We start from the raw sequence: 15,098 nt of genomic DNA on the forward strand, positions 1-15,098 counted from the left end.
TATGTTATTGATAATTATTACATAAAATCATGTGTGCCACAGAGGTAACCAAAATTTCCTAGTCAATTGTGCGTTTAATAGTCGCTGTCCTAAGACTTTTTATCATCTACAATTGTTTTCTTGTTTTAATCATCTTTAGAAGGTGGTTTATAATCAACTACAGGATTTTGACAGATGTTCTTAAATGCAAGTTTCTGATAACTTTGGAAATTGCAACATTAGAATAGAGGAAAAAACTTTCAGGACTTACGGAGAGCTGAAATGTTCCTGAATATCAAACAGAAGTTAACTGCATGTACTAAACTGTAGAAGTCTAAAGTTATCTTTTTAATTTTGTTTAAAATGTTGCTGATCCTTTGCTTTGTTTTTCAGAGTCAAGGAAACTTTTCAGCTGTTTACAGCTTTTAACAATTGAGTAAAGTATACTCCTGTGAACAAAATTTGGAACATATTTGTTTCTATCTACCTGATTTCTCCAGAATTTGGAAACTATGTGTGAGTATTCTTAACTTATGGCAATGCAGTTATTTGCATAAGTGCAATATGAATCTGTTTTCTTTTGCAAGAGGACACAATTGGAGAAATTGGTTATTTTACCAAAACTTTGATTGGAATGGTGTGCTTTCCTTTAAGGAATCAAATTTGACTCATAGAGCCAATAAAAACCCCTTGGGCAACTGACCTTGTTTATTCCTGTGAACCAACCAGTGATCTCCGACTGCTGCTCAGAAGAAACACGAGAGATGGGTCATGTAAAAATCTGGATCAGTATTCTAATTCTGGGCATGTATTGGAATTGGCTAGCAACCCCATATCAGCTTGGTTCCAACAGTTGGCCAGTTCATGGAAAGCATTCTACTTTAGTTTACTTGAGATAATTTTACTTATCTTGCTTTACTGTTGTGGAATATATTGCTGTTGTACTCTTTGTAGAGGAATGCAGGATGAGCTTACTGAATGTTTTCTTAAATTGAACACTTATTAATCTTCCAGATGCTACATTTTGTTGGACTCAAGAGTTATGAATGGCCCTCACCATACTGATGCTTTCTGACTGAGCTCCTCACTACCCTGAACACAAGAGGGAGGAATATCATCGCCCCATTCAGCCTGGAGAAGTTACAAAAGATGGATCTTCATCCCTCTGCAACCCTAAGGATTAAAAGGGATGGGGGAAATGTCAGAGGCATTTGAACCAGAGCAACTCCATCTTAAAGAGGAGCTGGATAAAATAAGGCTGAAACCTGCTGGGCTGCATTCCCAGAGGGTTAAGGCATTCTAAGTCACAGGATGAGATAGGAAGTTGGCACAAGATACAGGTCATAAAGACCCTGCTGATAAAACAGTTTGCAGTAAAGAAGCTGGCCAAAACCCACCAAAACCAAGATGGCAATGAGACTGACCTTTGGTTGTCCTCACTGCTACACTCCCACCAGCACCATGACAGTTTACAGATGCCATGGCAACGTCAGGAAGTTACCCTATATGGTCTAGAAAGGGGAGGCATGAATAATCCACCTCTTGTTTAGCATAACCATAAAAATGGACAACCAGCAGCCCTGGGGACTGCTGTGCCTGTGGAGTAGCCATTCTTTTATTCCTTTACTTTCTTTTTTTTTTTTTTTTTTTGAGATGGCGTCTTGCTCTGTCACCCAGGCTGGAGTGCAGTGGCAGGATCTCAGCTCACTGCAAGCTCCACCTCCTGGGTTCATGCCATTCTCCTGCCTCAGCCTCCTGAGTAGCTGGGCCTACAGGCGCCTGCCACTACGCCTGGCTAATTTTTTTGTATTTTTAGTAGAGATGGGGTTTCACCAAGTTAGCCAGGATGGTCTCAATCTCCTGACCTTGTGATTCGCCCGTCTTGGCCTCCCAAAGTGCTGGGATTACAGGCATGAGCCACCGCACCCGGCCTATTCCTTTACTTTCTTAATAAACTTGCTTTTGCTTTGTGCTGTGGACTCGCCCTGAATTCTTTCTTGAATGAGATCCAAGAACCCTCTCTTGGGGTCTGGATCAAAACCCCCTTTCCTGTAACAGTTTGCAGGAGAATGTCTTCAAGGCCAGTAAGAAAATGATGCTTCCACTCTGGCTTCCTCTGTCTCTGACTGCTAGACTCAGACTAAAAGGACTCATATGATTAGGTCAGGCCCACTCAGAGAGTCTCCTGTTTGATTAACTCAAAGTCATCTGATGAGTAACCTTACATAGCTCTGCAAAATCCCCTTTGCCATGTAAGTTAACATAATTGTGGCAATAATATCCTACCATATTCACAGGTTCTGCCCACGCTCAAGGGATGAGAAGTTTATAAAGCATGTATATCGGGGGTGGGAATGTTAGAATTCTGCCTACCACAGTAAAAATAGAGGAAAAAAGAAAGAAAATTAAATTCAATGGTATTGTAAGAGAGTAACACAACATAGTTCCAAGAACACTAGCGCTGTAAGATTCAACATCGGAATTAGGTTAAAGGAGAAAATCATGTAATCCTTCCGATAGATACTGAAGAAGCATTGGTAAAATCAGTAGCTATTCCTGATTTTAAAAACTCAAAGTAAAATGAGAATAGAAGGAAACAACACAATAAAGTATTTTAAAATCAGAAACTAATAACCCATCAATAGAAGAATGGCAAATAAATAATAGTGGATTATACAATAAAATATTCTGTAACCATAAAAGGAATATGTACTGACATGAGAATGCAATATACTAAGTAAAATAAGTAGCAGAAGATTATGCATAATATATAATCTAATTTAAACATTTATAACAAATTAAACATTTAAAAACAAATAAATACAAGGATAATATAATTCAGCCTCTGGACTGAAAACAAAAAGGAATATGCAGCAGCTATTGACTCAACTGTGGGGGAGGGGTTTCACTTTTCTGTTATGAATTTCAGTAATGTACACATTTTGTTTAACTCCATTTATAATAGGGGAAATAATAAACCAACAGCAAAACATCATATAAAATAGCAAATCGCATTGTGAATTCCCACGAAATTTTAGGAATAAGCAGTCTCTTGATTTCTGTCCTTCTCCCCCATAATGTGCCTTCCATCTCTCAATAAATGTGATCCTCGCTCATGCAGTTGCTTAGCCCAGATACCTGGGGGTCACTCTTGCCTTCTCTTTCTTCCTCATCTTCAGCTTCCAATCTATCAGCAGGCTCTACAGCTTTTCCTGCAAATATGCACCAAAACCAGCTCTTTCTTCGTCCTCCACCCCTCTCCAGACCTGAGGCTGCTCCTCCTGCCTGGGATCTACAGATGTCTGTCAGCTTCAAGACCTCTAGGACCCTTCGGTATTCTGATTATTCTCTTTTGACCAATCGCTGGTCTCACTGATTTTCTTCAATTGTTAACGGGCCTAACTCAGCTAGATCCTAATTTGTCAATGTCTCTGACTACGATTCTAATAGTTCTCCAAACTCATGTGCATCAATCTCATAAAATTCCAAGTATTTTGAAAGATTTACCTTTTTGCTTCATAATTGATTTTCATTGTATTTCAAGAGTCTGACCAAAGTGACCCAATGCCAATGTGAAGTGAAGAATATTAAATAGTCAAATGATGAGTGTTTTTATGTTAAAAATTTTGCTTTCATGGGGTCTGTAACTGTGGGGATGCTGGTAAAAAATACTCGGATAAGGAGGTTTCCCCCTACCTAAGAATCCTAAGAATGAATTTAGCACAGTGACACAAAATCTTCATGAAGACAAACATACATAATATTACACATTATATACATAATACCATTTATATAATACTAAAGTGTTCTTTCATAAGTCAAATAAAAATATAAACAACTCTAAAACACGTGCAATAGCATGAATAGGTAGTTAAAAGAAAAAAACGTAAAAGTTATGTGGAAAAGAGAGTATACTTATTCTCACTTTTGGTCATAGCAAAGCAGATCAAAACAAGGAGATCTTAGCACTCCTTTGTTAGCTTGGCAAAAAATGTTAAAGATTAATAAAACTTAGTAACTATGAGGGTATGGGGAAAAATAGTTCACATTACTGGTAAGAATGTAAATTGATTCTTTTAAAAGTCAATTTGTCATGATTTGTGAACATTTTAAATGTGCGTATTCTTTGATTCAGCCATTTCATTTTTAGGAATTTGTGATACAGATATACTCCCATAAAAATGTAAAGATGCATTTAATGTGAGTCTATACAAATACAAAAATTAGCCGGGCATGTTGGCATGTGCCTTTGATCCCAGCTACTCCAGAGGCTGAGGTGGGAGGATCACTGGAGAACAAGAAGTCGAGGCTGCAGTGCTCTGTGATCACACTACTGCACTCCAGCCTGGGTGACAGAGTGAGACCCTGTCTCAAAAAAAAAGGACTAAGATAATATCCATCTACAAGTTCAGGAAAGTAGTAAGGAAGCCTGTAGTCTATCAGGGCCTTGGGAAATGGGGAGGAGGGGAGGAAGCACCAATCATGTGAAACTGAAACACAAGGGCAGCATTCATGTGTTCAGGAAATCTACACCAATAAATTAGCATAAAGTACCAATCAGAGACCACTGAAACCCTAAAAGCTTCACAGAAACAAATGCAGAACACCTCCACAGAAACATTGTCATAACCTAAGAACTCCTACAAGAAAAAAAGCCCCACTGAAGATAAGCTCATAAAAATCACAAAAATCGAAACCACACAAGGAAATAATTTCCTACAAGGGGAGAGCCGACAGACACTACTTAGGATCCTAAGTAATGAAGATAGTAGAAAACTCTAAGGGAATAAGTTCAAAATTATTAAAAGGAGAAAGGCAAAAATCGTAATGAAAGAACAAATGCTATAAGAAAGAGAACAGGAGGGTTTTTTTGTGTTGTTGTTTTGTTTTTGAGACAGAGGTGTTTTGCTCTTTTTACCCAGGCTGGAATGCAATAGTGTGATCTCGGCTCACTGCAACCTCCACCTCCCGGGTTCAAGCAATTCTGCTTCAGCCTCCCGAGTAGGTGGGATTACAGGTGCCTGCCACCACGTCTGCTAATTTTTGGATTTTTAGTAGAGATGGGGTTTCACCATGTTGGCCAGGGTGGTCTTGAACTCCTGACCTCAGGTGATCCACCCAACTCGGCCTCCCAAAGTGCTGGGATTACAGGCATGAGCCACTGCACCCGGCCGAGAACAGGAGCTTTTACCGAAAAATACAGTTATCAAAATAGGTTTCATGGTAGATGAAGCACAACCGAAGATATTTAGTGATCTAGAAGACTAATTTGAAGAAGTCACCCAGAATTCAGCCCAAAATAGTAAGGGTAAAGAGCTGTGGAGGAAAGAATAAGAAAGTCTAACATATACTGACTAGGAATTTTAGATTAAAAGAATAGGGAGAATGGGGAAGAGGCAATATATGGATAGCAGTCCTTATAAAGTCCTTGGATTGAAAAAGAACACTAACTTCTGAGTAGAAAAAAATTACATATTACATATTTACATATATTTACATATGTATACTTTACACATACATATATACAAAAATACACACACATATTTACATGTATATGTAAATATACATATTTACATGTATATGTAAAGTCACACATATATACATATATGTAAATATATGGGCATATTACATATACATGTATATATACACACACACCTAGACACATCACAATGAAATTTCAGAGCGTCAAAGACGCTCTAACAAGCATCGGAGAGAAAGGACAAATCTATTAAGGAATGACAATAAAACTGAGAGCAGATTTCTTTTTCGCAATAGTAGATGATAAAAAACAATGGGATAGCCTCAAAGTGCTGAGAAAAAATATCCATCTATTTAGAATTCTATGCCCAAATTTATCTTAAATTGTCATTCAAGATAGGCAAAATAAAGACATTTAACAATAAACAGGCCAGGCATGATGGCTCACACCTGTAATCCCAGCACTTTGAGAGGCTGAGGCAGGCGGATCACCTGAGGTTAGGAGTTCAAAACCAGCCTGGCCAACATGACGAAACCCCATCTCTACTAAAAATACAAAAATTAGCTGGGCATGGTGGCTCACGCCTATAATCCCAGCTACTCAGGAGGCTGAGGCACTAGAATCACTTGAACCTGGGAGACGGAGGTTGCAGTAAGCTGAGATCATGTCACTACACTCCAGCCTGGGTGAGAGAGAAAGACTCGGTCTCAGAAAAAGAAAAGAAAAATAAATAAATAAAATAAAATAAAAATAAACAAATACTCAGAGAGTTTACTATTTACATGGCCTCACTGAACTAAAGGGCATCTCAGTAAGAAGGAAAGCGAACCTAGAAGGAAGACTGAGATACAAGAAGTAACAGTGAGTGAAGACATTTTCAAACATGTTGGCAAAAGGAAACGAATATTGACTATTCAATATTCAAGACTTACTTCGGAGGGTTTAATTTCAGGGTTTAAAAAAAGAATGTGGAAGAGAAATATTAGGAAACAGTAACATGAAAGGCACAAACGGAGAAGTCAAAGTTAAAACATTCTAAATGGATTCTTTTGCTTAAAGTGATAGTAGCAAAACCAACTAACTTTAGATTGGTGGGTTTTATGTTAAAAGTTAAGGGTGGCCACTAAAAGAACAGAGATAGAATGTCTAACTTCCAAACTTGTAAAGAAGTCAGAGAAATAAAACTTGATCAGTCCAATAAGGAAAGAAAGGAGAAAAAAGGAACAGAGAAAAATCATGGCAAATAGAAAATATTAATTAAGGTGATTAAATATTACCAAAATCAAAATGGGTTAAACGATACTGTTCAACCACAGAAACTTCCAGATTAAATTTAAGAACCAAGCCGACTACGTGCTTTTTAAATAAGAGACCTATTTAGTGACTTTTGTCATGGTGAACTAACCAGACTAGCAACTCCTATTGTAAGTAACTAGAAAAATGGATAAAATGTAAGAACGAACTTGTTTTCAGACAATGGACAACAGGGAGACACACACTGGATACAAGATTTGAGCAGACACACACTGGATACAAGACTTGAGGAAAGGAAGGACTTGAGATCTCCCACAGCCCTGGCTTTCTGCCTGAGGCACTTTCCACTGCAGTGTGGGGTGGGGGCAGGCAGGCAGGGCACCGCAGTCTCGCTGGGATGAGCACACAGGATTAGGGAACTGGGTGGGGGAGGGGAACTGAGGCAGCTGGAAATTGTAGGGCAGAGTAGAGGAGAAGGGAAGCCAGGCAGAGAAAGACCTCCCTGGTACAAGACTGGGACAGACGCTGTAGATAAAGAAAGGAGTAGATATTGAGAATCTCTGAGAAAGGAAGGCCCTGTACTTTGGGATATTTAAAACATTAGTTAAAACATTTAGTTTTAATTTAAAATGGTTAATTTGGTTTAATTGGCCAATCATCAGTTTTGACCAATTTAGTTATAACTAAATGGTTTTAGTTTGAAACATTTAGTTTTAAACCAAAGAGATTTGAGAGAATTGAGTGCAGAACGTGCTTGGGTTCCCTTTTCTTCTTACAGCCCAGGGAGTTAGCAATAACCTCAACGAAAAAAGGCGACAGGTCTTGGTTGATGGGCCTGGCACAGCCTCACAGAGCCCCCAACACCCCAGAATGACACAGAGTCCAGGAGGAACCCAAGGACCCAAAAAGGGCCAGCATATTCTCAGACAGAGAGTTGCATGTACGTGACTGGGCATGAGTACCTCTTTACAATTCATACCCAGGTGCCTTGCTTGCCTCACCCCAATCCCAGCCCTGCGTGAAGAGGCCCTGGAAATGAGATCTCACATGGAGACAGAAGCCACATGGAGGAGAACTGAGGCATCCTTGCTGAAGTGCCAGCTGCATGAGACCAGTGAGTGACCCCCAGTTGACATTATGTGGAGCAGAATTACCCAGCCAAGCCACAGAATCGTGAGAAAGCACAAACCATTGTGTTTGAAGCCACTAGGTTTGGGATGGTTTGTTATGCAGCAATAGCTAACTGAGTCACCTTTTTCACACACCCCCAAACTCAGATGTAACTCAAGAGAAATGAGAGAGAAAGCCTGCACTGAGTATGTTTCTACTATTTGATAAAGACTTGTACTATCCATTATATTCCAATTATAGAAAAAGAATGAATGTTGCTTTCCTCATATACTTGAGTATGTCTGAAATTCACATCTTCCCTGTACTACAGGAAAGCAAAGCTGACTACTCACTATTTAAGTAGCAGGCATCCTTTGTTTTGTCCTTCCCTGCACCCCTAGCTCCTTCTTTTGCTCTCAGTACCCCCGTTTTCCCTTTGGCAAACTACCCTTCCTGCATTCTGTGAGCACCCGGAGGAACTTCAGTCAGAGTGCCCTCACGTGTGGGGTGGACACCGGCACAGCATTGGCCAGTTCAACCTTCTCTCCCAGAACCCACAGGCACAAGAGCTAAAAGTCATTTGGCCGTGCCATTTCCGTGGCCCAGGGAACTGCCCAGGGTTTCCTGCTACTCAAGATGCCTGCACCTTCCCAGACTCCTCTCCTGCTCTCTGCATTGGAGTCTGCTAGTACCTTCCAAAAATCTGCCTTTCACTGAATTCAGCCAGAATTACTTTCCATTGCCTGTCATCAAAGAGCCCTGACTGATACATGATACGGCCTGTTAGGGCAGAAACTCACTGGTGTGCTTAATATTTTTCAGTGTGGAGGTCACATGGTTGAGCCATGTGTTGGCCTGGACACCTGCAATTCTTGCCAAAAGGATCATTTGAGCGAGGAGCACTGATTTATCTGAATGGAAGTCTGTCAACAACCCTTTAGAGAAAACCGTATCTCCTGGTCCGGTGCCCCAGGCCTCGTGCTTCCCTCCCTGCCTCCCCAGCTATCAACGCCTCTCTTGCTCTTTGCGATTCCAGATGTCAGTCTAGCTTATGTTTTCTTCCCACCAAACCCTCTAGCAGCACCAAGCACAGTGCCAGGCTCATCACAGATTTTAATTATTGATGGATTGAGTTGACTGATTTACTCCTGGGTGTTTCTCTCCCAAGATTCCCACCAATGTCCACGTGCCATACAACAGTCCCATTGGGTGCGTGTAGAATGGGGCTGTTCCTAAGGGCAAAACACAGTGTGATGACAGGGCCCCAAGGTTGTGTGGTATTTGGATGGGCACATGAGTTGTGGCTGGGAATGCCCTGGACCAACACTGGGAGCTGAGCTCTCAGGTGAAGGGGACCCAGTCATAAATGAGGCCTGGCCCCAGTCCCCACCCCATGCAGGCCCATGGGAGAGATCCCTGGGTGCCATGTGTTACCGTTTCTGCAGGACAGTGACAAACTCGGTGAGCCGGTCACGCTCCACCTCGGCAGCCTGCCAGAGGGCCTTGATCTCTGTCACTTGTGCCTGCCAGCCTTTTTGTTCTGGGGAGTCCGAGAACCTGAGACCAGGGTGGAGGGCAGAGGACAGAGGTCATCCGAGGCCTAGAAATAACACTTATCCCTGTGATGGTGGGAGAGACTAGAAGGACATTCAGGGCGAATGTCAGCCAGAGCAATGGAAGCAAGCCCAGTCCCTCTAGGTCCTCCCCTGCTGGCTTCTTTGCCCGCCATTCCTGGTCCTGCTGAAGTCCCTAGACTCCAAAGCTGAACCTACCAAAACTAGAGTTACGCTGGTACCTCTGTCCATCTAAGACCTCTGGGGGCCTGGAATTAGTCTTGTGCTATGGCAGGTGGCTCTTGGGGACCTGAGGTGCCTTGGATACCTGTGTGGCCTTTGGGGCCTGGCTGCCCTACCCAGTGTCAGGTGTGCCCAGTCTCTGTGTCCCTGCCAGTCTCTCCCAGCCCTCCTGCATCTTCTGGCTTGATCCCCAAGCCCAGCCCACTTTCCTGGAGCCTGGGCATTTGGCTTTGCAGCTTGTTCAATTGTCTCCAGCCCTAAGTCAACCCATCACTGCTTCCCTCTTACCACTGGGCCTGCCTACCAACCCCTTACCTGCTGGCTGGAGCCAGGACAGAAGGTAAACTCTGCCCCCCGACTTCAACCCCCCAGAGCCCACATGTGCGTTCCAAGTTGCTCTCCGCTGTGCCCCCACTTTTCCCAGTGAGACCCTGAGCTTACTTTTCTAGCAGTACAGGGCATAGGGAAGGTTGCAGAGCTGGGCAGTGTACTGAGAACTGGGCTGGGGCATGTGATTCTGAGGGCTGACTCCTCTGTGGTCTTGGGCAGGTCTCTTCCTCTCTCTTGGTCCCAGTTCCCCCACTACACATTGAGAGGGGTGGTTGAGATGGGCTCCGAGAACTGCAGACCCCTCCGTGACTCCTAAATATGCTCTAAGGCCTTGCTACTACAAGTGGTCTCTGAATCGGTGGCTCTGGCATCTCCTAGCAGCTTGTTAGAAATGCAGAATCCCAGGCTGTACCCCAGACCTGCTGAATCAGAACCCGCACTTGACCTGGCTGATCCGCAGGGGCTCTGTGTGTGCACTGCAGTTTGGAAAGCCCCATTCATCTCCCCAGTTCTACAATGTGGGCAGAGGAGGAGCAGGAGCAAAGGGCCGATTCTTCACTCTGCCCTCATCTCAGGCACCACACCAGAGTCACCTGAAGGGAGTGGGTTCAAACCATGCCAGCCCGAATAGACATACTCTCTGGGATCACTCTGCTGGCTGGAGCCAGGACATTCTGTGAATTCCTGCCTGTGAATTTCTGTTCCTGTCACCTGTGGTAGGGGACTGTAAGCTCCATGAGGGTAGGGCCCACGCATGGTTGGGTTCAGTAAGGATTTGTGTGTTGTGGAAGAAACAAGCCTGAGAACCAGCAGTCTGGGCAGCCAAGGCACACAGCAGCTCCTGTATCTCTGTGTGGCGCAGGGGTCACAGCCACACAGGCCTGGAAGGGACTCTAAAGGGTCATCTTGTCCATCTTCCTGCTCTCATCACTGTGACTAAAACCTCAGAGAAACAGAGCCTGCCCATTCTCCCTGTGCTGTGACAAGGCCTCCCACCCTCAGGAGTGTGGCACATGCCTGTGGCTCAATGTCGGCCCACTCTCCCCAAGTGCCTTTGTGACCCCAGTCTGATGGGTGGGGCAGCTTTGGCCCACAGATACTATGCTGCCAAGTGTCAGCAGCATGCTGTCCCCCACTTTTGGGGGATAGCAGCCCAGAGAAGGACCAGTTTGCCTGGAGCCACAGAGATGAGGGACTGGGGCCACTAGGAGGCCTTGCCTGGAACCTGAGCTGACCTGCCTGAGGGGTCAGGGCGGGCAGTGCTGACAGCAGGAGCATGGCTCCAGTGGACAGTGGGCAGGGCTCGGGACAGGGCTTAGAGGCAGGACAATGCTGTCCTTTGTCTATGGGCTGGCAATAGGAACAAAGGGCCCATTTACACCCTCTGGCTTGATTCTATCAACAAAGGGGGGCCCGAAGGCTGAGGGGATATCAGTGGGAAACCATATCATGTGAAATTCTCCCCTTAGAGGCTGATTCTCAATGAGCAAAAGAAGGTGAGGGAAGGTGCTGGAAGCCAGGCCCAGGAAGATTCCTCATGTTAATTCTCGGATAGCCGGTAGGAAACCTAGCCTGGGAGTCAGAGGCCAAGATACTAGTTCTGAAGCTGCTTACTCTATCATCTTGGACAGGACACTGGACTTCCCTGATCCTCCCCGTCCTTATGTAACCTTGGAAGAGTCCCTGGACTTTGCTTGGCCTCAGTTTCCCCTCCTTTTAATGGGATGGCAATACTGGTTGAGCAATCAAGAATGGGAAAAACTGTGAAAGTCCACAGGTCGGGGGTCCATACCTAGGTGAGGTCCTGTGGGGACTGGGCAGGGAAGGCCTCGTGAGAGCAGATTCCACCAGAGTGTGGCCCAGGCTGGTCACAGAGCTGTGTAAAGGCAGAAGGGGCCCATCAGCCTGGGAAGGCAGACCACGCCCTGCTGGGCCTCACCTCTGCATGTGAGGTGGAGCAGTGGCCAGCAGGGGTCCAGTAAACCCTTGCAGCAGTCCTGTGGATTTGCTGCCCTTCTTTCCAGAACTCTTGCTTGCTCAAAACAAGAAAGAACAGGAGACACCAGAGCCTTGAACAACCCAACACAGGTCTGTCTGAGGGCCCCAGGGGCAGAAAACTTTTGAGACCAGCTCAAAGAGGATCTTACAGGGAGCTGCAACCAGCATGCTCTTGAAGTAATAAAATCTGGGCCTAACTGGCTCATTACTGCAGATGCAGAGCTGATGGCATAGGAGAGGCCCACGTATTGGAAGAACAGCAGCATAGTTACCTTAAAATTGCACCCATGGTTTCCCATCAGAGGTGGCAAGAAACAACCTTTCTTCTGAATAATTAATGTTCACTTTCCAACCCCTCTATCCCATTGTTTTCTTACCGAGAAGATCCAAGCCTGCCAATGTGATCGTCTGCTGAGGCCGGGGACTTGGTCAGGCCTGGGTCCTCCAGGAACTGGGTGTAGGCAGGGCTGACCTCACGACCACTGGACCCCTCACCCACTCCTTTATTCCGAAGATACTGTAGGAACAGATGTGGGTTCCATCCTCAGGGCTTTGGCTCAGAGGCCTAGAGAAGGCAGGAGGGGACCTTGGCTTGATTTCGGGGCTTTCAGAGGATATGAAAGAGGCTTCTTTTCAGGAGTGAAAAGCGAGGCCTGTTTGGTGAAGGCACTACTTGCATGATAATGACATCTAATAATGCCTCTCTTCAGAAAGAAAGCTACATGGTGTGAGGACGGTGACTGGGCCAGGAAGCTGTTCTACATTCAGGTTCCAGAGGGAGGTGCATGGCCTCACAAGCGGGGCAGGTCAGAGACTGACGTCTCCGAGTGGGTCCACTTCTCCAGGCAGCCCCACCCACATGTGGCTGAACACCAGGTGTGACTTGAGGCCAGCTGCCTTCCTCAGCTGGAACACCTGGACTTTCCAGACACCTGCAGCCAGAAAGGCTGGCAGGGATTCAGTGAGGGCAGGCAGCCTTGGGTGGAGGCTGAGCCTGCCAGGCCCCCACCCCTCCCTCAACCCCTTCTTCTTCTGGATACCTGCTGGGGCTGGACTGGACAGGAACATTAGAGACCCCCAGCAGGAGGTCAGGCCACCAGAGTGGACAACTGGTGTAAGCCCCTAACAACCTGGCTTGTCCGCCACTCCCACCCATTCTGAGAAAACTCGAAACATGTGCCAACTTGTCTGGTGGGTAATGCTTGGCCCCCATTCAGCTGGTGACCTCAGAGGTAGGAACAGTCTTCTCCTGTGTGCCTGGAGAAAGGACAGTGGTGAGGTGAAGATGCTGGAATGTTCCTGTGTACCCCTTCAGACTTCCCTCCCCAGTGAGCCAGAATGGGGAGCAGGGCGAGTCCCCACTCACTGACATATGTGCTCTGTTCCCAGACTTCCTCATGCCCCCAGGCTCCCTTTCAACCTTAGGGCACTTTGTCATAGTCAGTCTGGGGCCCCAGGCTGCCCAGGCCTGTGGGGATAGAGGCTACAGGACAAACCAGGCTGGTCAGCCAATGCCAGCCTGAGGCCGGGCCTAGGGGCTCTTGAGCTCTTACCTCTGAACAAACCACAGATCCCCAGAAACAAAGAGCAGGGCTGCTTTGCAACATGCCTTTGGCTGAGCCAGTCAATTTCCCCGTGGGCCAGAGGCTGCAAGGCTCCTTTGTCACTGGGAGACTTGCATGCCTGTCAAAAAATTCTCCCCAAGGCCCACCCAGCCCCACCACCACCCCAGGGGGGTGAAGGTGGCTGACTCCTAGCAGCCCCAAGCTGTGCCCTCAAGGCATCTGCCAAGACAAAATATTTTTACAAGTTCATGCCTTAGACAAACATTTATTGAGCATCTACTGTGTGCTTGCTCTAGTGCCAGGCACGGAGGTACCATGGTCTATGCTCCCTCACAGGGAGTGCAGGGGAGAAAACAGGAAAATGACTACACAGTGTGAGAGAAGTTTGGCTTGGGGCTGCATAGGGAGTTAGAAGAGTGCTAGGAGGGGCACACAACACAGAACAGGGGTCCCAGGGCTTCGTGGAGGAGCTCCTGATTGGTAAGACCTAAAGGCTGAGGGGCAGCTGGCCAGACTGAGGCTGTGCGGGAGGAGAGGAGGGAGTGTGCTTCACGCTGCACACAGCCCTGGAGCGCAGAGCAAGCAGGGCTATGTGAGGAGCTGAATGGCTCCTGCGTAGCCAGAGTGTGGGGAAAGGGGAAGGGTGAAGAGAAGATGCAGGATGGGTGACAGCAAGAGCTAGTCACGTGGTGCCTGGAAGCTGAATGAAGTATGGTTTTCCTTCTCTCATCCTGCTGCTGGAGCTACTGCCACCATCTTGAATCCTGAGGATAAAGCCACAGCTGGAGATGGGAGAGGGTAAACTGGAAGGTGGCTGGGTCCTTGAGAACCAGGTGAGGTCGAGGGTGATAGTAAGCTATGAACAGATTTTAAGTGGAGCAAGGACATAATCAGGTTTGTGTGCAGAATGGGTTGGGGAGCCAGATAGAAGAAGGTAGCCAAAGTGGAGCCAGGAGGATGAAGTTTGGCCTGAGCTAAGGCAAGTGGAAAGAAGTGGAAGGAGCTGGATGGACTTGCCCAGCTTGAAAATGGGTTTGGGGGCTGTGCCAGTGCCCTACTCACGTGCACATTGAGTTGTCCGATCTCCATCTCCAGCTGCCGCACTTTGGCCTCCCGCTCAGCCACCATGGCCCGCAGCTGGGCGACTAGGCTGTTGCTCCGCTGAGCCTCGCTGTTCAGTTGCTGGTCCAGGTGGTGCTGGGATACTCGCGTCTTCTCCTCCTGCAGACTCAGGCTGCCTAGGATCTCCTGTAGCTGCTTCAGCTGGTCCTGGAGGGCCAGGCAGGAGGGCAGGTGGAGTCAGTCATGGCCCACTGGGCAGAGGAGGACAAAAACAGACTGCCTCCCTCACCCCAAAGTAGCCTGCAGGAACCTAATAGTGGGATCCTGTTCCCTCAAGAGGCAGGAACACCTTCCTTGCCTGCCATCAGGGGGTGTCGAACCAGGCAGGCGGGGACCATGTACTTTTCCTGTCCTCAACTTCCTTCTCTGAGTTTGGGGCCAAGAAGATCCAAGGGGCTCTCAGACAACAGAAAGCAGATCAGATGGTGACACCTCACCCGGTGGGAGAGATATTTAGCTAAAAGG

General features: G+C 46.4%; 1 protein-coding gene across 7 annotated transcripts in view; it reads right to left on the reverse strand.

Moving 5' to 3' along the window:
• Positions 1-15,098, reverse strand: part of LOC105480278 (coiled-coil domain containing 13) — a 65,302-nt gene that overhangs the window by 13,460 nt on the left and 36,744 nt on the right. For 5 of the 7 annotated variants that reach the window (XM_011738884.3, XM_011738883.3, XM_011738887.3 and 2 more), the window contains 4 exons: positions 14,574-14,780; positions 12,324-12,463; positions 11,741-11,824; positions 9,257-9,379 (listed from right to left, as the gene is read on the reverse strand). In XM_011738884.3, the coding sequence (XP_011737186.2) occupies positions 9,257-9,379; positions 11,741-11,824; positions 12,324-12,463; positions 14,574-14,780 (554 nt within the window). The remainder of the gene's footprint in view (positions 1-9,256; positions 9,380-11,740; positions 11,825-12,323; positions 12,464-14,573; positions 14,781-15,098) is intronic. The other 2 variants (XM_011738885.3, XM_011738888.3) reach the window with 2 other exon arrangements.

This window comes from Macaca nemestrina, chromosome 2, assembly GCF_043159975.1.
Source record: "Macaca nemestrina isolate mMacNem1 chromosome 2, mMacNem.hap1, whole genome shotgun sequence".
Taxonomy (NCBI): domain Eukaryota; kingdom Metazoa; phylum Chordata; class Mammalia; order Primates; family Cercopithecidae; genus Macaca; species Macaca nemestrina.